Source organism: Taeniopygia guttata, chromosome 2 (assembly GCF_048771995.1).
Source record: "Taeniopygia guttata chromosome 2, bTaeGut7.mat, whole genome shotgun sequence".
Classification (NCBI taxonomy): domain Eukaryota; kingdom Metazoa; phylum Chordata; class Aves; order Passeriformes; family Estrildidae; genus Taeniopygia; species Taeniopygia guttata.
Genome location: NC_133026.1, coordinates 65,452,178 through 65,477,479, shown reverse-complemented (window position 1 = coordinate 65,477,479; position 25,302 = coordinate 65,452,178). Strand labels below are relative to the sequence as shown.

At 41.1% G+C, this 25,302-nt stretch overlaps 1 protein-coding gene across 1 annotated transcript in view; it reads left to right on the top strand.

The window, feature by feature from the left end:
- The window catches only part of ELOVL2 (ELOVL fatty acid elongase 2), a 48,696-nt gene extending 25,262 nt beyond the window's left edge, over positions 1-23,434 (top strand). Inside the window, 6 exon segments of the mRNA NM_001245548.1 lie at positions 4,153-4,340; positions 17,733-17,810; positions 18,365-18,536; positions 20,253-20,377; positions 22,509-22,643; positions 23,267-23,434. Coding sequence (NP_001232477.1) covers positions 4,153-4,340; positions 17,733-17,810; positions 18,365-18,536; positions 20,253-20,377; positions 22,509-22,643; positions 23,267-23,395 — 827 coding nt within the window. The 3' untranslated portion in view covers positions 23,396-23,434.
- The last annotated feature ends 1,868 nt before the right edge of the window (positions 23,435-25,302 follow it).

Here is a 25,302-nt window from a genome sequence, read left to right as displayed (position 1 = left end):
TTGGTGTTTTATTTTGGTTGTGTTTTTTTTTTTTTTTCCAAATAAATATGATGTCCTCTTTTATTCCTCTTTCCTTGTTGGTCCAGACAAATTGTCTGAAGGATTACGCTATAGCTGATCCAATTCTGAGTAGCACAGAGATCCCTTTGGGATTTTGGAAAGCACTTCAGTTAAACAAGTATTATTTGTATTGCTTGCCAAGTACATCACCATCCCATCCTTCTCCAGACATCAGTGCTGAAGTTAGCTTTGTTTGTCCACGTCTCTGTGCTCTGATCTTTAATTTAAATGGTGGTATAATGACACAGTATCATACATTTCCTGAATAGCATATCTCCCTCCAGTGTGTTTATCCACATAAATAATTCACATAAATAATTCACATAAATAATTCACAATAGACTGCAATCAGTTTTAAATTGAATGACCCCACAGATGAATATCTAATGAATTTGAGAGCTTCCCCAAACATCTAAACCCACAAACAATTCCTCTTCTACCTCTCTACTGATTTTCATCCACAGTACACACTTCATTCAGCAGCAAGATGGATTAAAAGGATAGATAACAGCACTCAATTATTTTAAAAGCCAATCCCCTATTTTTTTGCTTATATTTTAGGTAGTAACTCCTGGAGTACTTGTGTCACTATGCAGGTCTTTGTCATCATTAACAGATGTGTCTGAGGGCACTAGAAGAGACAGAATGCCTCTGGGAACTAGAGCGTGGCTATCTCTGTCACGCTGGGAGCACCAGGTTAACACAAGCTGCAGTGCTGCCTGATTCCAGTGAGGGACAGGCTATCAAAGATCTGAATTTGATTTATAAATATTGGCGTATTTTGTACCTTCATTCACTGCTATCAGCTGGGCTTTGTAGATTTCCTCTGTGTTTGCTTTCAAACTAGCAGAACAAGTCCTTTGGATCAGGAACAGCATCCATATACCTGCCCATTGGTTTAATCTCTAAGTAAGGGGTGGTCTTACAATTTGTTGTTGGTCCCTCTTGTTCTTAAGCTCAAGGCAATTTGAGAAGGAGTGAAATAGCAATTTTCTTCTGTAAAAGATAATTTTTCCAGTCTAGTTCTTCCTCTGCAGAGTATTGTTTGGTGTTTTACAAAATTAATATTGAATTGCAGGAGCTAAATCTACTTGACTGGTTGGTTGTTTTATCTGTGAAAGAGACAAGAGGTGGTCAAGAAGAGATGTATTTTGTTAAAGTTATGATAAAGTAAAAAGCACTTTTTCTTAATAGACACTGATCAGTAGCAAGAGACTGGAGCAAACCCATCTAACCTCTGCACCTTAAAAAGGAGTGAATTTACTCAGACGCTGACTGGCCATAGCTATAGAGAAACTTGAATCAAAATGTTTCTCAACCTCATTGACAAAGGCCTGATACGTTCAAAGAGCCTGGGAGGCCTGCCACTCATTGAAAAGGAGCCAGGATTTCACCCCAAGGGTTTGGCACACGATGGCCGGTGACCGTGAATGAGCTTATTCATGGAGCGATCAGAGCTTGCGGGCGCCTGCTCCTTCCCCTGCTGTAGTCCAGTGCTTTCCCACTGGGAGTTTATTCACTGCTTTGGTCTCAATTTCAGATGCTGTGCTACTTCAATACTGTAAAAATAATCCTTTCTCATATTGACAGTGTAACTTTATGGTATTTGAACACAGAGTTTTAACTGTCGGTCAACAGAAATACTTTTCAACTTTCATTCTTCTGATAACTTCTTTTGAAATACATTCCCTTTCCTCCCCCTTCTTGACACATAAAAACCTCCCTCTACTTGTCATTCAGGGATAGGTGGAATTGGAAACAAAACAGTCACGTTCCTTGGCTGCTCTTTATAAACCACTTTCTGCCAGAAACTGTCTTACTCTTCAAGGTATTGAGGTCGTGGTGGGAAATATTCAGGAAGGGTACATGTTTAAACAATTTCTCTTGAAATTGGAATACTACAGGACTTAAAAATACTTGGCATGCTGACCTGAACAAGCACACAAGTTCTGCTTTTGTGTGGATCAGCCCACATGCTTGTGGCCACTCATAGCAGAATGAAAACTTCCTGAGGGCATACTGGGGCAGAATTTATTCTGTGTAGTTTAATTTGCATTCTGAACTCTTCTGAATTTTTTTCCTTTTTGATCAAACATGCTGTTTTGCTATCTACTGATACCAATTTGCCTTTGTGCATGTAACCTTTATGCACCAAGTGTTAAAATCCTCAGATGGGAGACCTTTCCTAAGACAGCAGTCTTGCTGCATGACTGCTTTCTACATCTTCATTTAGGATAGCAATTAAATAAATTAAAACCTTATGCTCCTAAAACACACACTCCTAAGACATCAACACTTAAGCATTTAACCTTTACCTGTCCTGTGACTCCTGTGTCACGGTGAGAGCCCATAAGGGAGTAGAATCACTTCTAAAATATTCATTCTAGTGCTTCACATATGGCTTGTGAGTTTTAGGAGATTGTTGAAAGTGTTTTCTTCTCACACTGAGGTAATCCTAATAAGCACTGAGATCTGAAGACAGACAACAGACGTTTTAGCTTGGTAATGGACCACAAAGCAAGGCTGCCATAAAAGGAAGGACTCTGCTCTTCTGACTGCTTTAATCCTACATCTTTTTGCTTCTAGAGGTTTTTGGGAGTCCAAAAGGGAGAGTCAAAACCAGGAGAGCATTGGATTTCCATGCCAGTGGTGGCCTAGTTGAAAGTCTTTCCTGCGGAAGGGCTAACAAGCCTCATGGAATCCAAATTCAACAGAAGAATGTTACAAACACTGTTATGGAAGTGAGGGGGAGGCAGAGAGAAAAGCAATGAGAAAGAAAGCTGGTGTTCAAAGCCTAGCTCATATGCAAGTTACTCCAACATATGTAAATTTTCACTTTACATATACCTGTATGCAAATATTTCTGAGGAAGGAATTGATGGAAAGAATACAGTACAACAAATTCCAATAAATTACTAATTGTTTGGGCACATTTACTTGGTGCATCACCCATTACCCAGTCTTTTCCAATTTCAGCACAGGGAGAAAAACAGTAAAATTGTTTTTTCATGCACTGTGAATAGTTTTTGTTTTACAATCTTTAAAACCATCTTGGCCTTTATAAAAAAATAATCTAAGTAATTTAAAACACTTTCCAAGAGCAAAAACATCTTTCTAAGAACAGAAAGAACAACTTTCTGTGGGACCTGCACAATGACTCCTCACTGACTTCTTTCTTCACTTGCTCCATAAGTCATTCTAAAAACTAGTTGTGGTGCCCCCTTGTTCTTTCCATAGGTGAATGGCTGAAGAATGTTGCTATGGAAAATTGACTCTAGATTTTGCTCCATCTTGGGAAAACAAAAAAGAAAAGAAAGCACACCCCTTTCACTCATGACATTCAGTTGCTCGTATGACAACAAAGTGGTGCCTCCAGCTAGGCATCTGGGATTAGGCTTTGCTCATATACACTGAACTATCTGATTACTGCCAATGGGATTACTTGTGTGAAAAAGGCAAGCAGGATTTGACCTTAATATTTCATTTCAGGACCAGGCAAGTGGGACAGAAACTGTGAGAAAGTGAGACCTCAGCCAAAAATCTTTGATAACCATCAAAGTAAACATTTGACACTTGCTTTTCATATTTAATATTTTTGAAAAGTCTTCCCCTTGTATGAACATTTTCTAGTCAGTGCCATATACTTTCCTACCTGTATGGCAAGTGCAGATTTAAAACAGCATGTGAGCTGGCAACATTACATGCATACTTTGGATTTAATACTGTCTCCAAATTGTCTGTTGAGCAGATTAAGATAGGATTTACATAAATATTAAGTGAAAATGTTAATTAAATTTTTTTAAAACATTCATTTTCCTTCCTTTCTCTTTTATTTTCTCTTTACTATTAAAATTAGGTGATTGAGGTGACCTTAAATTATTAGGGAATTCCATGCAGTTTTCAGCCCACATTCTCTGAGACTTAGCATGCAGTTTTGATAAGTTAAAAGCAATGGATATCTCTTGTGAGGAAAGAATGGCTGATTCCATCCCACACTTTTAGCAGATTCTTTTCATTATGTGTTCTGCCTCATTTTAGCAATACTTTATCATAGCTTTCTTAATTGCCTGCTCTGTGTGTTTCTTTTTTTAGATGCCAGGGTTAGAGGATGGTTCCTTTTGGACTCTTACCTTCCCACATTTTTCCTTACTGGAGCATATCTACTCTCCATATGGCTGGGCAACAAGTTCATGAAGAACAGGCCTCCTTTCTCTCTCAGACCTCACCTCATCGTGTATAACCTGGGCATCACACTGCTCTCCTTCTACATGCTCATAGAGGTAAGTGCTCTGCAATGCAGCGTGGCTGAGGAAGGTGACCAAAGTTCAGTTTTTAGCAGAAATATCTTAGTGGCAGGTGGTTTTGCTAGGAACGTTTAAATCAACAGCAAAATAATATTTAAAAGCTCCTTCTCATCTTAGATCTTGGCATGTGTTGATCGTCCTTCCTGAGCTACAATCCACACCTGGGGACAGCTCTTTGCTGTCCAGATTGTGTCCACAAGCATAAATTTGAATCTAAATTTGAAATGTCACTCTGCTCAAACATGCCTATAACCTTGTCCTTCAGCACCCATGAAAATGCCTTAGATTGGGCTTTATTTGTATGACTGACTGTGGAATGATTTTTCCAGGCCCATGTTTAAACACAAATAGATTTATAGATGAGAACAAGTACTGATTTATTTATGGTACTGGCAATTCAGCGTTATTTTTCTGCTTTTGTGACTAAGAAGCGTTCCTCATACAGTCAGACAGTAAAAGACAGATGTTAAAAACTTACCGCTTCATCCCCAAGGGCTGTGGGGCTTGGAGGATGAATATGGTCACATATTATTATTTCCCAAGTACTTATCAGAAAGGAACATGCTTATGTAATTCAGGATCCATTTAGAATCAGAAGAGAGGTTTGAATGCATTGATGATTTTGCAGCAGAAGAGGATTCAAACAGTGCCCCTCAGCAGATATGTGTGGTTTTACTTCTGCAGAGGGAAACAGAAGCCAAAAGTCACTATTTGGATATTATTTGGGAGCTGCCCTTTTTCAACCTTCTGATAACTGTGATACTTTTAATATTAAGCTATTAACATACATTACTTGAAGGCCTCAAAACCAAAAACTAAAAGACAAAACCCACAAAACTGTTTTTGTTTTTTTGCCAAAGAAGTGACCCTGGGCATGAGAAGCTCTGGCTGAAGAGTGTGCTTGATTTCAGTGTCAGCATGTGCCTAACACTGCTCTGTTACCTGCACAGCCTTGTAGCATTTTTCACTCCTGGGGCTCTTGGCTACAGTTTCCACCTTACTCTGTTGGCTGGACAAGAAACTTTTTAGAAGCCGAACAGGATACCCAAAGACTTCGAGTTTTAAATTAATTTGAGCTAAACAGCAAGTGACTGGCCTGGTCAAATGGCTGAGGAGCAGCCTTTGTGCAAAGGACTTGACTGTGTTATGCAGAACTTTATCCTGGTCAATGCTCCAGCTGGCTTCAGAGGCTGCTGTGGGTGTCTGGGAGTGCAGGATAAGATTTAGAGCAAAGGAGAAACCAGCACAATTGCTGGAAGGTTTGATGACTCCACAGTTATTGTCCTCCAGAATTTAAATTAGTACTTTGATGTTTAAATCCCCATTTTGCTTGAAGGTATGCAGATAAATGGCTGCAGTAGCAGGACTCAGCAAAAAGGATTAGCTGAATAGAAAACAATACTGCTGCTCCCTTTCCCTTCCAGTCTCATTGGCCTGCCACAAGTAAATAAATGGAAGAACAAAGACAATTTTAGCAGGTCTCATTTGCATGAATTAAGCAAATTTGATTTTAGCCACCTTCACATCCTGGTAGGAACTGTATTTAGCCACCTCCTGTTCAGCTGCCTTCCCGCGGCTAACTTTGCTGCAGACAGTTGCTGAGTTGTGTTAGTCCTTAGATTAGTCCCTTGAGACCTTGATTCTGAGGCTGGAGACTGCTGATTTACACCTCCCAGATGGCAACAGGGCATGGATGGCAGTGCCAGCTCACAGCTCCACATTCTGCAAATTTGGGAACCCAGGGAACATGGTGGCTGATCTGCACTGCCAGCTGTTCTACTGCAGATTTCACTCTCAGCTCTGGACTGTCAGCCAGGCTGGTTTTACACTGTACAAAACACACTTCCATTATACTGGCTCTGTATTTTCTCTTAGTCTACTTCCCTGGCTCCCATCACAGCTTCTCCTGTGAAGGAGCAGAATGGAAGTTAATACTTTCAGTCCTGCCTGAGGTTGCCTGCACATCCCTGCTGAAGAAAAACAGGCAGAAATCATCTTCATTACCAAATAAAGTCATGGCGATTAATTTCCATGGCGAAGCATTTCCAAAGCTTCTCTCTATGCCCCTTATTCTCTCAGTCTTTTGTGGACAGTAAGCTCTTTATGGCAAGAGTTACCTATATTTAGCACATTCTGCACAGTGGTTCCTTATGTAAACACAGTTGATCCTTCCAGTGACTGTGATCCAGGATCAATTCCTCGTTAGACACATCTACAATAGTTGTTTTATTCCTCCATCCTCTCAATGCACCTACACCCCTCTGGTCTCTACTGGGGATAAATCACAAAATGAGCAGGTCTACAATAGAGATAGAATATATTCCCTCCACCTGCCACCAAAAGAAACCCCCATAACCAATCATCTTTCTTTGTTCTGTTTGTAAGATGCCACACAGCATTTCTTGCAATAGCTCCAAAATGTCTTACTTCTTAGACATCCAAAAGAAAAAAAACTATCTGATTCACAAGAAAGGGTGTACCTCCAAATAGAACCTGTTTCACATTATGGATTTAATGAGAAACATGGTAAACATGCTGATGGGGGTACCTGTGCTTCAATTCTTCATCTCTTCACTAGTTATAGGTGGTCTTTATAGCTATATATATATATATAGCACAACAGTTGATTTGTGCAACCTCAAGACAAGAAGACGAAGCTGACAGCAAAGAGTCATAACAAAAGGGCTGTTTTTAAATCTCCAAGGGCAGATTCCTCTTTTGAGCCAGAGCTCCATGCACTGCACAGTGGGCATGAACTATCTGGGAGCCGATTTTATCTCTGAGCTTTGAGGTCAACCACTCGGCAAAGCACTTGGAGGAACAGCTCCAGGACAACTCTAAGATGTGCATGAGGTCAGATACCCCTACGATCCCCCAAGGACAAGGTCTAAAGCTAAACAGCTCTGCCCAGCTGCCCTCATCCGAATGAGATATCTCAAAATTTTTGAGTCAACAGAGAATTAGGTGCCTCTGAAGGCCTCCCAGAAGGGCAGCTTATTAGACCTTTAGACCTCTGAGTCAGGCAAATAGATTTTCCTGAAGTTGTTAAAGTTGCTTACTTTCCCCAGCTGAGTATGGTCAAGTTGGCACTTGGGTTTGGAGCATATTTTTTTCAAGTACCTGAAGCTTAAACACAGGTGCTTAGACTGGGCAGGCTGCAGGTGGGCTGCTGAGGAGGAAAATGACAATTCCTTCCACCCTTGCTGCTACCAAAGAAAGCCGCATCAGAAGTTGGTTATTGTTGTATACTTTTCCCTACCAGTAAGTGCTCATAGACCCAGATTAACTCTACTGATCCAACAACTTCTAGAACATTGTCAAACTCTGTATAAGGAAAAACAGCAAGCACCTTTTTACTTCAACAAAAATCAAAACTTTTAACAATTTCCCTTAATAAATATATGCCTTTTTTCAGCACAGATCTTTGCTTAAGATGCTAAAATTACCAACTATGAGCAGTAAACCAGCTTACTGTGAAAAAACATCACATCTGTGCATATTTCAGAATTGTTTCTTACAAACCACACTTTAGGGATGCAACCTGAGGTACCAGAGGCCAAACTGTCACAAGTTCAGTGATAAATTTAAACTGGAAACATGAGAGAATGGTGCTGATCTCTGAATTCTGAAATTACTCAGGTGAGGATACTCTCTCTCACTAATAGGAATAGACATAATCTCTGCCACAGTCCTAGGCTGCTTTCCCCAGCAGTAAGTATCACCTCTGCCCTATTTAAATCAAATCTCAGCTGGTCATCAAGGTCCCATCCAAGTCTGTCTGTTGATCAGGCACTGAGAAAACCAGGACACTGGCACCATTTGGGTCAGATTAAAAGGAGATCTAGAGATATGTGTCATTAGCAGAGAGGTGGCGTGATGTCTCAAGCTGCCTGTATCCCCAGGTAGCTTCTCAGACTTATTACAAATCCATGGGATTTGTAAGCAAGCAACCACATCCATGGAGGCAAGCAGGACTTGCATGTGAGGACCCCTCTTTTTGTGCAAAGGGAAAAGAGCAGAACTCACAAGTATTGCCAGCCCAGTGCATTAATCTTTCTGGAGGAGACAGAAAAAACAAGTCTTCTACCTTGCAGGATTCAATAAAATAAAAAGCAGCAAAATAAATATACTTCAGCTGTTTCTAGGAGCTGAAAATTCATCCCACATTAAATCCAGTTTCTGAATTATAGTCATAACTTGCATGTTCATAGATGCCAAGGTGGTGAGAGGATTCCTAGGAGTGCCAGAATGATCAGGGACACCAGCGACCCCTTTTAGCCCTACACACAGCAATTGCAATTATATCTCATGTGTTATTAGAAAGTATAATGCCTGAATTAGACATAATGGGGCAAAACAAAGGGAACAAACCAAAAATAGAAGGAGCACTTAAACTGTTTGTTTCCATCATTATAATGGCTCACATCAGAAGGATTTGCTTCCTATCTGTGCAAGTGTTAAAAAGATGGAGCTTGTGTAACACAAGTTCTAAGTAAACCTTTAATGGTGCAGACAGTGGGGAAAGGTGAAAAAGATCCTAACCAATTTGAACTGTCCTGGAATTTTACTGTAGAAATCCAACCTCAACATAATGTTGCTTTTGGTGTTTGTTTTGTTTTGATTTTGCTTTCTGTTTTAATTTGGTTTTTTGCCTTTATTTTTTTTTTTTTTGTTTAAGATTATGATAAATTGTTGTTTACTCCTTCATTAATTGTTCAGAAGTTAACAAATGTAAATTAAGTACAGAAATACAGAAAGATTCTATATCCATCAGTATTGATGCTTGAGGTGAAGGCTTCATTTGAAGCAATTATTTAGTAGTGAAATATTATTTGTGCCTTAGGGCAGCAAGAGAAAAAGAACAAAGTGAGAAACCAGGAGAGGTCAGGTGCACTTCTCTATCATTTGAAGAAAAGGAGAGTAGGGAAAAAGAAAAACCTAGAGAGCAAAAGGTCACCAAGAGTGCATTGTAAAGCAGTGAAATGTAAGGACAAGAACAAACAGATCTTTTGATAGAGGAAGAACTTTGTGTGAATGGAGTTAAATTACCAGGTGTTCTATCTTAATCGAATAATTTGTTTGGAGAGCTGAGGAGCTGACTTTGCTGTCCTTGCCTGCAGTTATTCCAGCTGGGCATGTTGTCTTCACATCTCAGTTTTCATCCTCTGTGTCCTCCTTGTCTTTCATACTGACCTTTCTGAGCTCTGCATTTCAGTAGAACATTTAACCTGATCATTGAAAAAGGCAGTGTTCTGGATCTCTTGTTCACATTCAAAGAGAATTCAGTAGAACCTTATTGGAAATCAAGAATAAAACTTCATATGATCAGGTTTTCCATATGTGCACAGCTTCTAATACCTCCACTGGTACCACAAAATATGATAGGGGAGCTATTCAGAGCAGACATAATCAAAGACTCATGGAAAATAAGCCTAGACGGGATTTCTTTTAGCCTATCCCACTATCCCAGACAACAGCAATACTCAAAGTAATTACCATTTATAAGTAATTTTGAAGTCATTAGTTCACTAATCCTTCGATCAGGCTCCGATTTACTTAAGGAGTATTAAATAGAACTGGTTGGTAGCTTCTCAACTATATGGCTTTATATTGGAAAGCGTTTTTGTTGATAAAATATTCAAACAATTATCGAAACTTCACTTGGGATGGGGCTCTTATTTTTTGTCACCATGTTATGAACTCTCTGACCTAAAAACAGGAAGAAAGCATAGGACCACATGTTTGCTCCACTCTGGAATAACCAGTATCCTTTTAGCTACGATGCTTCAGGTGGAGGAGACATCCAACTTAGGGCCCAGCTGTATGTTCTGCACGTCAGGATAGCAAACTCCGCTTGGTGTATTACAGAATTAGCAGATCTTTTTGGGGGAGACACCATGCATGCAATTTTTTGACCCCTCTAACCAGACACAGGGAGAGCTGGAGAGCCTTACCAAGCAGTAGCCCAAAGCACACTTTTCACAGTTATATCCCCATGAAAAATATCTTGAATGCATCATAAAGAGGAATAACAAAATATTTCCCCTGTGACAAATCTTGTGGGGTGTTTCCTATTCAGCACCTGTGTTTGTAGGGCACAATCCCACCACTAAATTTTTACATTTGGGGAAGCCATGGCACTAACCAAGTGGCAAGACTGGAACATTCTGGGATCTCCCCATCCTGGGCTGAACCATCAAGCCCATGCTGCTTCCCTATAGGGTTTTAGTCATGCCAGACTACAATTTATCCAAGATCTTTGAGGCACAAGGGCACCAATCTGGAAACACAGGCTGTTCTGCATCGCAGCTATCCTTCTAAAATCTGGGATTATATCACAATTCTTGGATTCTTGTCTAAAGATAGGCAACCTCTATAGAGAGATATTCTTCAATAAATATTATTCACAGAAGATTTTACAATTTAATTTTTTAGCCAAAAGACACCCTCAAACCCTGCCTTAAAGCTTTCTAGCTATTTTTAAGACTAATTTAATGACAAGTAAAAGATTATTAGTGGTTACCTTCCTCTTTTCACTGGGTTATCATGCAAAAGTGTGATAGCCTCAGCAGCTTTGTGATGTGCTTCCCCCCAGCTTCTTGGGTATAGCAAGACAGTTCAGATGTTGCATGCTTGTGGAAGTGTCAGTTACAGGCAAGGAGCTGATTTCTCCCTTTAAAAATGAAAAAAAGGAAAAACTTGTCTGATTATTAATAGCTGGTCTCCTTTTTTAGACACTGATAATCTTCTCAGACATTCCATTCTAAAAGTTATTTAAGATAAAAAAGAAAATGTAGTTTCTCTCTCCTTCATGAAACACTGCCCTGTGTCACCCCCTTTTCCTTGGGATGTGCCCATCAGGTAAGTGCTTCTAGGACTATTTTGTCCAAGTCTATAGATCCAGGGAGGAGCTGCCATTCACAAGGACTAACTAAAGTCTCTGGTGGCCAAGGTCAGTAAGTGATTCACAGTACTGCAAGTTAAGTCCTTCCTTGTGCTACACAGATAGATCAGTCTCCTTTACTTAGTTTAGTGATACTTCAATTACTTGAGAATAGTGGTCATATCAAGTTGTTTTAATTGGTCTGAAGGCTGGAGTGCCTTAGATAACCCAATATGAGTACCCATCACACCCATAAGAACATCCCGTTCTGTTTGTTTTGTTTTTTTTTTTTCACAAGAAGAACACTGGTGCTCATACTCCTGCTCTGAACTTTTAAGAGGAATTTTAATTACCTGAATACTAACTCCATTATTAGTTTCTCTCTTTCCTTCTTATCTGTTTCCATATAGACAGACCATGTATTAGATAGACCATTTCAGCTGGAAGGGGCCCACAGCAACCACCTAATCCAACTGCCTGACCAATTCAGGGATGACCAAAGTTAAAGTATGCTGTTAAGGCACTGATCAAATGCCCCTTAAACATTGACAAGCTGGGGGCATTGACCACCCCTCTAGAAAGCCTGTCCCAGGGTTTGACCACCCTTGTGGTAAAGAAGTGCTTCCTAATGCCCAGTCTGAACATCCCTTGGTGCAGACTGGAACCTTTCCCAGGCATCCTATCATTGCATCCCGGGAAGTAGAGCTCAGCACCTCCCTCCCTCCTTCCCGTCCTCAGGAAGCTGTAGACAACAATGAGGTACCCTCATTCTCTCCAAGTTAGACAAGCCCAAAGTCCCCAGTAGCTCCTCACAGGACCTGCTTCCATCCCTGTCACCACATTTGTTACCCTCCTGGTACGTTCAAGGATCTCCACAACCTTCCTAAATGGTGGGTCTAGACCTGCACACAGTGCTCAGGGGGAGGCTGATGCAGTGGGACAATCCTCTCTCCTGGCTGGTTGTGCTGTGCTCGATGCACCCTGGGATGAGGTTTGTCCTTGGGGCTGCCAGGGCACACGATGGCTCACAGGGAGCTGCTGCCCACCTGCACTCCCACATCCCCTTCCACAGGGCTGCTCTCCAGCCATTCCTCCCCCAGTTCATACCTGTGCCCATGACACTCCATCCCAAGAGCCAGATCCAGCATTTGGATTTGTTATAATTCATCCCACTGATGACTGCCCAATGCTCCACTCTACCTCTCTGCAAGGACTCTTGTCCCTCAAGACTCAGCAGCACCTCCCTGTTTCACACCATCAGCAAACCTGCAATGGGGCATTCAATTTGTGCCTCCAGATCACTGAAAGGTATTTGGAACAGCACTGGCCCTAGAACTGATCCTGAGGAACACCACTGGTGACTGTCACCAGCCAGATGTAGCCCAGTGCTGATGCCTCACCCTCTGCCTTCCTCCTGCCCTGGAACAAAGGGAAATACCTTATTGCTTCTAGGCATTTCCTCTCTGAGAAAGTCCAACCATGCACAGAGATTTTCCTACAAGCCAAAAGAGCACAGAGAATCTGCAGTCAGTAGAAATTGCAATATCCATTCAGAAAATCACATCACTTTCCTTTCACAGAATTCACAGAATTTACAGAATCACAAGGTTGGAATAGACTTTCAAGATCGAGTCCAACCCATGCCCTAACACCTCAACTAAACCATGGCACCCAGTGCCACATCCAGTCTTTTTTTGACACATCCAGGGATGGCGACTCCACCGCCTCCCCAGGCAGGCCATTCCAGTACTTTATCACTCTTTCTGTAAGAAACTTTCTCCTAATATCCAACCTATGTTTCCCTTGACACAGCTTGAGACTGTGACCTCGCGTTCTGTCATTAACTCGTTCTGTCTATGGATAACAGATGAAAAACAAGCTACAGGTGTGAGATTTTTGAATTTGAAAGCTTGAAATGAGCAGGGTACAGGTCTCTGGGTCAGGCTGTTAGACCTTAGTCTGCTACTCAATGAGTTGAGAGGATTACATCATCTTTTGGTACCTGCTGCCCACTCCCAGCCCTGAAACCTCTGACAAAGGAAGCAGCTTTCAATTCTGAGCACTTTGATTCCCCATTTACAAAAATAAGACAGGAGTTGGACTGATGTGACAAAACAACTCGTGAATTCTCATGCTGTTTATACTTGAGTAGATGAATAGAAGTAATTTATTAGTGTAAAAACAGGAATCTGTTAAGAACAGCATTAGGGCAAACAGGAAAATATGAAAACTACTAATAGGATGTTGCTACTTAGCAAGGCATCACTTTGCTCTTTATGTGATCTGTTTTTCCAAATAGCTTCAAACAATACTTTTTTTAATATTATTTTCAGAATAGGTTACCAAGAATGCAAAGAATTCAAGTAATTACTTTCTAGGGGGAGAGATTTTGTGTTTCAAAAGAGAGAGAGGATTTCTCATCTCTTTGATAGATCCTGCACTTGCACCATCTCTGAGTGATTAATAAGACCATCAGCTCTGCAGAGTTGTGACTGCTCAGTATACAAAAGAGAAAGTGACTGTAACAGTACAAGTAATGTATGGTTCTGGCATCAGAAAAAAAGAGACCTGGTACCAAAATGTCTCATATCAACGTGCTGGCTTCTGTTCCAGATATGCTCATCTGGCTCATTTGGCACCACTGAGTGAGCTACTTACCTTCCACATCATTCAGAGCCAACAGGAAAGTCATGGCCTAGGACCACCAGGAGCCCATAAAAATGACTTGCTGCTTTCCAAATTTCCACTCTTTCCATTTTTTTGGGTTGTTTTTTTTTTGTTTGTTTGTTTGTTTTTTTAATTAGGAACTTAGCCAGAAATCTTGAATGTTGTCTTGCAAAGCAGAGGAGTCAAAACTCAAAGTGAATTCTTTTCTTTTCCTTAAAGGAGACACAGAAGTATGTTAGGTACCTGCAATGGAGAATATAAATGTTGAGCTACGGAAAAGCTGATGTGAAAGACTCGGGTTAAAAAAAGTCAAAAAAGATACTCAGTCTAAGCTACTGGCTTTTGAAATGCAGACACAAACCAGAGGAAACTCTTCTGCCAAGTAAAATGACTGGAGAATAAGCAAACAGAATGATTTGCAAAATCTGGCATTTTTAAAATCATGGAAAATTGAACAAAATAAATTAACTAAAACCATGCAGTCAGACAGAGTGGTATTCTAACCCCAAAGATTACTCCCCATTTTCACGCTGATCATTTGTAAAGAGTTGCAAATTACCTAATTACCAAATTAAAAAATTATGATGTTCAAAAGAAATATTAATGTTGAAAATAAATATTTTCTTTATGAGCCTTTAATGTTTTTTTAATCTCATTTTCCAACATGGAACCTTTGAATTGAGTACTTGAAAAAAATAAACCCAAAATCTTGAGCTACTACTGGGCTTACCTGTTCAGCACTGTCAGGAAAACTTCAAAAATTATGTCAAGACACCCATCAGGATGATTGATTCTAACTCCTGGCCCTGCACATGACACCCCAACAGTCACACCATGTGCCTGAGAGCCTCGTCCAAACACTTACTGAGCTCTGTTGGGTCTGGTGCTGTGACCGCTTCCCTGGGAAGCCTCTTCCAGTGCCCAACCACCCTCTGGGTGAGAAAATTTTTACTGATATTCAACCTAAACATCCCCTGACACAGCTTCATGCTGCTCCCTTGTGTTCTGTCACTGGTCACCAGAGGGAAGAGATCAGTGTCTGTCCCTCCTCTTCCTCTCATGAGGAAGTTGTAGCCTGCAATAAGGTCTCACTTCAGTCTCCTCTTCTCCAGGCTGAAGTGGCCTCAGTCGCTCCTCACACAGCTTCTCATCCAGAACCTTCACCATCCTCATGGCCCTCCTTTGGATGCTCTCTAACAGCTTGATATCCTTTTCATATTGTGGCACCCAAAACTGCCCCCAGCACTGGAGGTGAGGCTGCCCCAGCTCAGAGCAGAGCAGGACAATCCCTCCCTTGCCTGCCTGGCCATGCTGTGCCTGATGCCCCAGGACAGGGTTGGCCCTCCTGGCTGCCAGGGCACTGCTGGCTCACGTTCAACTTGCCACTGACCAGGACCCCCAGGTCCCTTTCCATGGGGCTGCTTTCCAGCCTCTCATTCCCTGGGCTGTCCATAGATCCACGGTCGCTGTATTCCAGGTGCAGAAGTCTGTTTTTTTCTCCCAAGGACCATTCCTTCTGTTACCCTCCCAGTCTTCTGGAGATGCAATTAATTTACTAATCTGCACAATGTCAGGAGGATTTGGAGCCCACATAATCATTAGGTCCACTTTTTCCTTCAACTTTTGTTTTTCTTTCTGTTCCTCCTGTAAGCTGTCTCTGGAGCAGTTCTGTTTTGAAGGACTGTAGTAACTCAGTACCTTTCCATTTCAGTTTTCAGTCTTTGTTTCTCTTTAATATTATCTTTTCTGGAGTGGCAGGCAGCCTCTGGAAAGGTATCTAACATTTTGCAAATGATCACTTTCTTTTTCCTAGCCTTTATAGAGCCCCTGCAACTTACAGACTTTCCTCCACAACTTACCAATCACACCAGTTATGCTGAGCCCATTTGTCTGAGAACTTAGGACTTGGACTTCTTCCATGCTTTTGTAAGTAGTCAGTAATACTGCTTGCAAACCTGCTGACTACACCAATTTTTGGTGACTGTGTGTTTTAAGGTCACTTAACAAATCAATGGCAAAGGTATAATCAAAACCAGGTTTAATGTAGAAGTGAAAGCACAACCGAGTTCTTTGTCAAGGTTCACTCTACTACTTACAGGTGGTAAAAAAAACCAAACAAAAAACCAGTGTCAATTAATCCAGACCAAAAATAACCTCAAAGTATCTCCATGGAGGACTGCAACTCCTGACATGTGGTGAGACACCACCTTCCTTCCTCAGGGTTTTATTCAGAACCTGCTGGCCCACAGTCCTGACCTTTAATACACAAGGAGACAACATGCAAAAGATTTTTCAAAAATCAATCCACTGTAATCATATACAAATCAGAACAGTTGCAATAGAGTAATGCAAATGTTGAAATTTGCGTATTTTCCTAGCAAAATTCTGTGAACCAATATTTTACCTGCTGCAGCAGAAAATTTTGAGGTCAAGTTTCTTCAGCAAAGCAGAAAAATTAGTTGGTTGTAAAGGAATATGTTTGTTTTAATTGCTACATAGCATTTATCAATAAAACACTCATTAACAGTATTGTCATCTCTCTCTGCAATTTCTATGGGTTGTTTTGGCCACCTAAAACAGCTAAGTTCATATTACAGGGACAATCACAGAGTTTGAATTCAGACGAAAAACAGTAGAAGACCCTGGTTCTCCAGGTTTCAGTGCATTTTAGTGTGAATTTATAATAATCATTCTAGGCTACTTTCTAATCCTCTGGATGGTATCAATAATATTTTTTAATGTATTTACTCTAGGAATTAATTTTGTTTGATCACTGAGACTGTCTCTGCTTCACTTTTGTATAGACTGTCACAGATTTAAAACAGAACAGTTCTTTTCGTTGTATGCTAGAAGGAAATGTTCTGTGCTGACACACATAATCCCTGTGAAAGTAGCTCCAGAGCTGAAAGCAGCCCACTTCTCTCAGCATCTTGCAATTCTGCTTACACCATAACACATGAATGCATTTCTCCCACCTTCACTCTCTGCAGTGGCTGCAGAGGGTGAGAAAGATCCTAGAACATGAGTTGCTCAGTTTGTCCCCAAACCCACTTTGCACTTATTTGAGAATAAGCAAGACCTTTTCAAAATCAATGGATTCTATATGGCATTTATAAGCAAGAGATGATGCTCCCTCTTCCAAAAGGGCTGCTGAACGCTTTAGGTTGCTGTTACTATAAAAATATTCCATATCTAGACTACCATATGGTTTTCTAGAAACCTGCTCCATCCCAGTGCAGCACTCTGATGTGTCATTGCTCTGTCTGCTTCCCTTATATGACATGTGCAGAACCTAAGAAATTGCTTGTGTGCTATTCACACCTCCATTCAGCACTGTGCCTGCTCTCCTTCACTTCCTCCTGCATTTAACAGTGTAGAATAAAGAGACATGTATGGCATTAGGAAATATTTCTCCCATTGCACTACTTTGCATTTGCCTTCTGTTTGCTTGGCAAAGAGGGAATTTTTCTCAAGGGCAGCTTTTCACAAGTAGCTGTGTTAAGCTCTGTTCATACTGCTTCAGAACAAGGATACACTATTCCAGTGTTTGCTTTGGAGCAAGGATTTGGAGGTGCATTGAATGATGATAGATTTTAATGAGTGCCTTGAAGGCTCTAAAGACAGAGAAGAAATGCATCATTTCATATCTCCAGCTTAACTGATGTTTTTCCATTTCAAAACAAGATATTAGCAAGTTGTCTGGTTCAAGAGCATCAGTTCATGGAAGGAGCAGATACCCACAGTGAGGACAGAACAACTGCAGAGGGAAAAAGCATTCCATCTGTTCATGAACGTAATTCCTCTGTTTTCTGTTCCAGCTCATCCTTGCCACGTGGGAAGGCGGCTACAACTTGCAGTGCCAGAACCTCCACAGTGCAGGGGAGGCTGATATCCGGGTGAGAGACAAGAGCAGCTCAGCCCTCAGCATCCTTTCTGTTTTAACTGCCTTTAACTGTCCTAGGACATATCCTGAGCTCTGATAAAATATCTCTACTCTAGAGGAGGGTAGATTTCATTGTATTGAGTATCAAATTTAGATTTTTTTCAAAAGACAATTCTGGCAGCAAAATCTGTTCAGTGTCAAGAAAATAGCAGCACCCTTAAAAAAACTGAACAAACAACCCCAAAATGAAGCAAAAAAAACACCCACAAAACTGCACCTTTGGGAAAAAACCCAACAAAACAATTAGAAAACCCTTCCTCAAAGCTTCTATTTCTTAAATTATATTTTGGTAATTATATATTTATACAATTTCTTAAAAGATATGTGTTTTTTTACAAAACTTCTTCATTGAAAAGCAAATTGAAGACAGAACTTGTACTTCTCCTTTAATAGTGGATTAATGCCTTCTGGGAAGTTATATGCCTAGGGAGTGAAGAAGTACAGTAATATTTAAGCAATTGTATGGACAGATATTGATCTCCCACTCCTTTGTTCTTGCTTGTACAGGTAGCCAAGGTGCTGTGGTGGTATTATTTTTCCAAAGTAATTGAATTCATGGACACTATCTTCTTTGTACTGAGAAAGAAAAGCAGCCAGATCACCTTCCTTCATGTGTATCACCATGCCAGTATGTTTAACATTTGGTGGTGTGTTCTGAACTGGATACCTTGTGGGCAGAGTAAGTCTTTGTTTGCTTCATCACCCCAGGTCAGTCAGCTGCAGCTGGGGAGGATTCACATCAGCATGCAGAGGAATTGTGTCACTGTGCAATATGAGGGCACCTTTAGGGTTCAGAGCCTTTCAAGCCACCTGCAGAACACAGCAAAGTTAAAAGTATGGTTAAAAGTTCAGGCCAAAAATACCTGAGTGTTAGGCTCTAGATTTTTCACTTAGCTGCCACAAACTCATGTATTTACTTCTCTTCAAACCACTTTTAAGCGCCACAGTACTGAGTAGCACAGAGGAGCCAGCACATACAAGACCTACTCCAAAAGTAGATGCAGGGAGAAGTCATGACTCTGGTAAAGCCTTTATCAATCACAACAAATTAAATCAATGGCCCTTTTACAGGCTCATCTCTTGTATACATCAATCTCTGCTTTAGCAAGATACTTTACTTACATAGTCACTAATTAAAATACCAGTTTGAGTTTCTTCTGTTTTGTATAAAAATACATCCTCAGAAGGTTATACCAACTGTCATCATCTTCCCTATAGGAAGGGATCTATGATGCCACAGGCTGGTCACTTGGCATTTGTATAAGAAGTCCAAACAGCAGAGAACTACTTCAGCTGTCTCGCTTTTCCAGGGCTTCACACAGCTAGAGGCTTCCTGTGGAAGTGCTTTCAAAGTTGAGAAAAAAAACAGTTTTCTTACAGCTTATTAGACTGAGTCACCTTAGCCCATTGTAATAGTTTGTAAAGAAACTTGTTGCAGGTCTTTTTCAGAGCTAAAAGCAGAATTCATATTTGTTGGCTCTTACTGTGGGCAGCACAAAATCAAAGTCAATCACTGTTAGAGATAGAAGCAGGGATCAGAGATTTCATAGCGATTAGGAGCTATTTCTAGAGGTGTAAACAAATCAATGGGAGTTTGAGCTTTCTAATGTGTGGTCCCCACATTTTACACTAGCACTGCACAACCGTAATTAAATCAGTAGCTAAGTAATTAATCAGTGGTAAAATCAGAACAACTGGTGAGTCCATCTTGTAGTTGTAGTACTGCCATCAAACACACAAGCACACAGCAGAGCAGCGCTGATGCTTCTCCACAGTCTGCAAAGTACAGAGGATGATGAATTTCCTCTAGAACTAGTATTTATTAAATGTAACTAATAAGAGCAGCAAGGTATCATCTGGGATGAAATTCTGTGAAATGTGCATCTAGCAGAAGAGCCAATAAAGAAAACAAAAGTGATCAAACACGGGCACAAAAGGCTGGTTTAATTCAGAATAAAGCCTTTGCTATTGCATCAGAGAGCAGGAATATAGAAGTCTCACAGGGTCCTAAGCTGCATACTAACAGCAAAGTCATCCACAGCAGTGTTTAAAGCTTACAGGAATAACAGAAAGACTCATAGTAAGAACAGTTTTAGGAGAGGGAAAAAAATAACCTGTAAACTACAGGATAGGAAAAAGTGAAGAAAAAAAATATCAGATAAAAATACAAAATTCAGCATGAGAACAATCCTCTACAAGTATCATCTGGTTTTTCAGTTATCCCTAGGAGAGCACCTCTACACAACAGGAATGTCTTTAGCAAGGAATAAGCATGAAAGGAACACTTACCATATGCAACAGATTCCATGTAGGAGCAATACCACAAGCAATAATATCCTCTCTCACTTTCTAGAAGTTGGTATTTAATTTTTTTTTCCCGAATGGATTTTTGTAGGCTTCTTTGGACCCACTTTGAATAGCTTTATCCACGTGCTTATGTATTCTTACTACGGACTGTCAGTCATCCCTTCTATGCGCAAATATCTCTGGTGGAAGAAATACCTCACTCAGGCACAACTGGTATGTATCTGTCTTACTTTCATTTTTAACTACTAGAAATCCTTCAAAATGTCAGCGAGGACTAAATGAACTATAGGTAAACATGGTTTAATAGCCAGTTAGAATTGAAGTATAACTAAACTATCATACAGGATAAGTCGCTAGTGCAGCTTGATAAAGTTTAATGAAGGAAATTATGCTCAAAAGTGTTTTCTGTAGAAAACAAACAGTAGAAACTCTTTAGTGCACAAAATTCTGTTAGTTTTGAACCATTGCATAGAAAATGACTACTCCTTAATTGTGAAAAAAAAATGATTTAAAAGTCACAAAAGATGCCTGACAGAGCCAGCCAAGACAGACCTCCCCTGCTGGCCAAAGCTGTGCCCATCAGCAAAGCTGGGAACACCTCCGTGATACTGTATTTATTTAAGGGTGAAAAACATAGCACAGCAGCTGAGAGAGAAAATGGGAAATGTGAGAGAAACAGCCCTGCAAGTGCCCAGGTCAGAACAGAAGGAGGGAATCAGCACCAAAAACTCCTCTGCAGCCTGTGGTGAAGATGCTGGTGAAGCTGTTCCCCTGCAGCCCATGGAGGAGCTCATGCTGCAGCGATGGACATGTCTGCCCTGAAGGAAGATACAGCCAATGGGAAATAGGCTTCTATGGACCGATGGAGAGAGGAGCCCACCCTGGAGCAGGTTTGCTGGCACAATCTGTGACCCCTTGGGGATGCACATAGGAAAAGCCTGCTCCTGAAGGACTGGACCATGTGGAAGGGACCCATGCTGGGGCACTTTGTGAGGAACTGCAGCTCATGGGAAATACCCACATTGGAACTCTCTCCTTTGGGAGGGACGCCACAATGAAGCAGGAAAAGAGTGTGAGGAGAAATATGGGCTGACTACAAACCACATCCCCCTGCACCACATGGAAAGAAGTAGAGGAGTCAGAAGTGAAGTTGAACCTGAGAAGAAACAGGAGTTTAGAGGAACATGGTTTTGATTTTATTTCTTGCTATCCTTTTGTGTTATTAATTGGCCGTACTTGAAACTAATCTTCCTCAAGTCAAGTCTATTTTGTTTATAACAGTAATAGGTAAGTTTTATCAATTACCCTCTCTACCTTTATCTCAATCCACAAATTCTTTTCATCTTATTTTCTTCCCCTACTCTACTGAGGAGAAGGGAGAGAGCTGCTGCGTGGGCAGCTGGCAGCCAAGCCAAGTTAACCCACAACACAGTTGTACAACTACAAAATGCAAGATGATGTAAACAAACTTCAGGCAATACAGAAATTGACTGACTTCTAAAAGTCCATTCCACCTGTTGCTGTACCTGAGGACCTGAACCACATCAAAAGTTTCTATCAACAAGATATGAAGTTTGATATGAAATAAAGTTCCTTTTACTTTTTTTCTCTTAGGGCCTGTTCATATTATTTGGAAATTCAGATGTTTGCAGTGAGCTTTAAAATGCCTGTGTAGAAATTTGCTTAGCAAAAGCTGCTTCTCTGATCTGAGACCATCCTTGCAGGTGAAACACATTGCCCTGTTGGAAATGCACCTCAGTACACTGGTTTGAGGGCACACTTATCTGCCTGAGGAGAACGAGGTGCACCACTGTGGGCTGTGGCTCACAGTTCTAAATACAGACAAGTCTCTGCAATTCCTTCCCTGTCTCAGTTTTGCTTCCTTTCTTCCCTCCTTAACTCTATTAATGCAAGTGATAGCCTATCTGAACTCCTCGGACCCGAGTTTTGCATTTTCTGTTCAGACTTCTAAAGCTATTGCCAGGAATCTTCAGAGCCTCCTCCAGTTCCTGCCCAGTAACAAGAGACAACAACTCCACCTGTCACAAGGACTGGAAGATAAAACAAAACCTACTAAATCTGAGAGAAAAAACCGCAAACTTTCCTTTTGTCAATTCTGCCTATAAACTTACTTTAAGAAACCTCTGACCCCTTAGGGTTTTATTTAATTTCACAAGAGCACCATTTTAACTTAACACTCACAATACATTCAGAGGTTATAAAGGGATACTTTTCAAGAGTACTCAAGCTTTCTGGGAGCAGGACTAGCGGACATTGCTGTGTCTGAGTTAGCTAGCATTGACCCTTTCTCAGCAAATACACCTGCACTATTTTCTCTCCCCAGATCCAGTTTCTCCTCACTATTGTGCACACACTCAGCGCAGCTGTGAAGCCATGTGGATTCCCATTTGGCTGCCTCATGTTCCAGTCCTCCTACATGGCCACACTGGTCATCCTCTTCATCAACTTCTACATTAAGGTAAGCAGTCTTCTGAGAGTTCTCTGACAAGGATGGGGAAAACAGGTATTTTTGGATAGCAGTCTGGGTGGACTCAGATGTAATGATCATCAGTGCTTAAAATGCGTTAGTCTTAAAATATATACATCACTTAAGCACAACAGATATAGTCTGTCTGAGAGAGTTACTCAGTGATGATGACTTCCTCATTGTAGCTCAACTCTTCTGCACTTGTATAGCAGATCAGGTACTGCATTCAGTACATACAAGGTCTGAACTTGCTTTGGTGGACAAATGTGAGTCTTCCTCCTCCTCAGGGGAAAAAAATAATTTAGAGCTCTGTCTTTGCCTTGTTTACTTCAACATCTTTTAGCAGGGAGTGCTCTAGTCTGCCTGCATGCATAAAGCTTTTAGTGTACAAGGCTTGAAATCTCTTTTGACATTGAGAAGTATTACGCTAAGGCTAGTAAGTAACATCACCCACAGCAGCGAAAAGGCTAATATACCCCTTAATGCAGTCTGAAGCAAATATATACATCTGCATCAACAAGCAGCAGACAAGCTCCAATTACAGTTAACCATAAGTAGTGTTTTGTCAGGCACTAAATGAATCCAAATGTTTATTTTGGATTTTGCTTTTATAGACATACCGGAAAGCACCTTCAAGAACAGCTGTAAAGGAACCCCCTGTCACAACAGAAATCAAGAACGGTTTCCATAAGGACTACTTTGCTGCTGCCAATGGATTGCAGAATAATAAGAAGGCACAATAAGTATAGTGTTTCCTACAATTTTTTTTCTAAAGCAAAAAAGAAGAAAAAGGACTGAATTACAAGCTTTAGCTTAAACCCTATTTGATTACATTTATCAGTTCTTTGTACCAGACACTTATTAATGTACTGCTATTTAGGTTTTAACAAAATGTGTAGAATTACTTGTCTTGTCAAAGAACACCATCAGAACAAAGAAAGCCAAGATATTTCTCATGAAAAAGAAAACCTTTCTGATCTCTAATGCTGACACAAAAACGCCTTATGAAACACTTGATGGATAAATCCATCAATGCCTTCAAAAGGTTAGGACTCTATTCAGACTACCACAGTCTGCACTTTCTGTGCATGAAAGAGGTCTTGAAGCAAGGCTCTACGGTGCACCCAGTACATCCAGCTAAACAGCAGTCAAGGCCAGGAAAATAAAGGAGGGGTAGAAGGAAAGGTGAGAATTGTACCTTTTCCATCACTATACCACTCTTTTCTTCTTCTCAGCAATTCCCCAAAGCATGGTACCCTAGTAAGGTACCCCTTGATCCTGTGGGAGCCCTGGGGAAGGACATGACAGAGGGCAGAGCCCAGGTGCACCATCCCATAGTTTGCAGGCAGTTGTGCACCACGCTCACTTGCTTTACACAAGTGCAACCTGATTCAAATCCCAGAAAGGCTGTTGGGAGCTTTCTGTTTCAGGGGGCTGGGCTGGTAGCCCCTGGCACTGCCAGGGAATGGTATTCCAAACACAGAGCAAAAGAAGTCACTTCAGATGTGCTAAATTAATAGGAGTTCTAGGTAAATGAATTTTGAAAGAAATAGGGTCATGCCAACTTAAGGAAGATAAATCTGTTGAGTGTAAATGCGTGTAAAGTTAATCCTATACAAACACTGCTAACTCAAAGCAAACTGCCACGCCACATATCATTAGACTGGAAGATGCAGAAAATTTGAGAAGTGACTTCAACAATGAAGTTACCCAAGCAGGTTATACAGGAATTTCTGTGGCAGGTGGACCTTACTCAGACTGGTCTCTGGCTGGAGGAACAGATAGGACTGAGACACAAGCCACTGGAGGAGAAGTAAGGATATATCTGCTGTCTGCAGTTATAAAGGTGTCTCTCTCCCAACAGATAGTGATGCCATCTTTGTTGCTTCAGTTCACTGCATTTACCCCCACTTAAATGGTTAGAAATTAAGAATACGCAGGGTTAACTTAATGGGTCTGCCCTCCCCCTTTTCTCATTTAGCCCACTTTATTTCCTCTACTAAAAATAGACACAGACTTTTTTCATCACAGTGAAGTAGTTCTGATCTCTTCCATTCTCATGTATAAAACTCTCTCAACAAAAGCAACTTTTGGAGCCGCTCCAGCCCAGCAAGTCCCTTGGACTGAAGCAATTCTATAAAGGAAATATCTCCTCTCACTCCTGTCACCTTTTAGAGCCCTGGAGCCGGAGAAAGACAAAACACACACCTAGCCAGCACAGAGACCCATGCAGCCACAGAGGGCACACATGGAGAGGAGACTGTCCCAAATCCTGCTGTCCAATTCTTCTCCATCTCTAGAGGGTCAGTTATCCCCTCCAGATATCCCCATTTAGATGATCTGCCATCAGGGGTTGTTGGGGACTGCAGGCATAAAGGCAGGAGGAAGGTTTATCCCAGGGAGCAGTATGGACACAGGGCAGCCAGCCTCACCAGGTGCAGCCCAAGAGACCACAGCCATGAGGGCTCATGGATAGGAAGGAAAGAGACTGAGGAAGTGGTACAGCAGGGGAAGAACAGATAGGATTGTCCAGCAAAAGCAAGAGGAGAAAATGGCATGAAGAAGGGTTTCTCGTGTCAGAGTTCTGCTTGACGTTGTGCTTGAAAGTCTTATTGAAGCCATCTGTCTCCAGCCAGTTCCAGCTCCATTG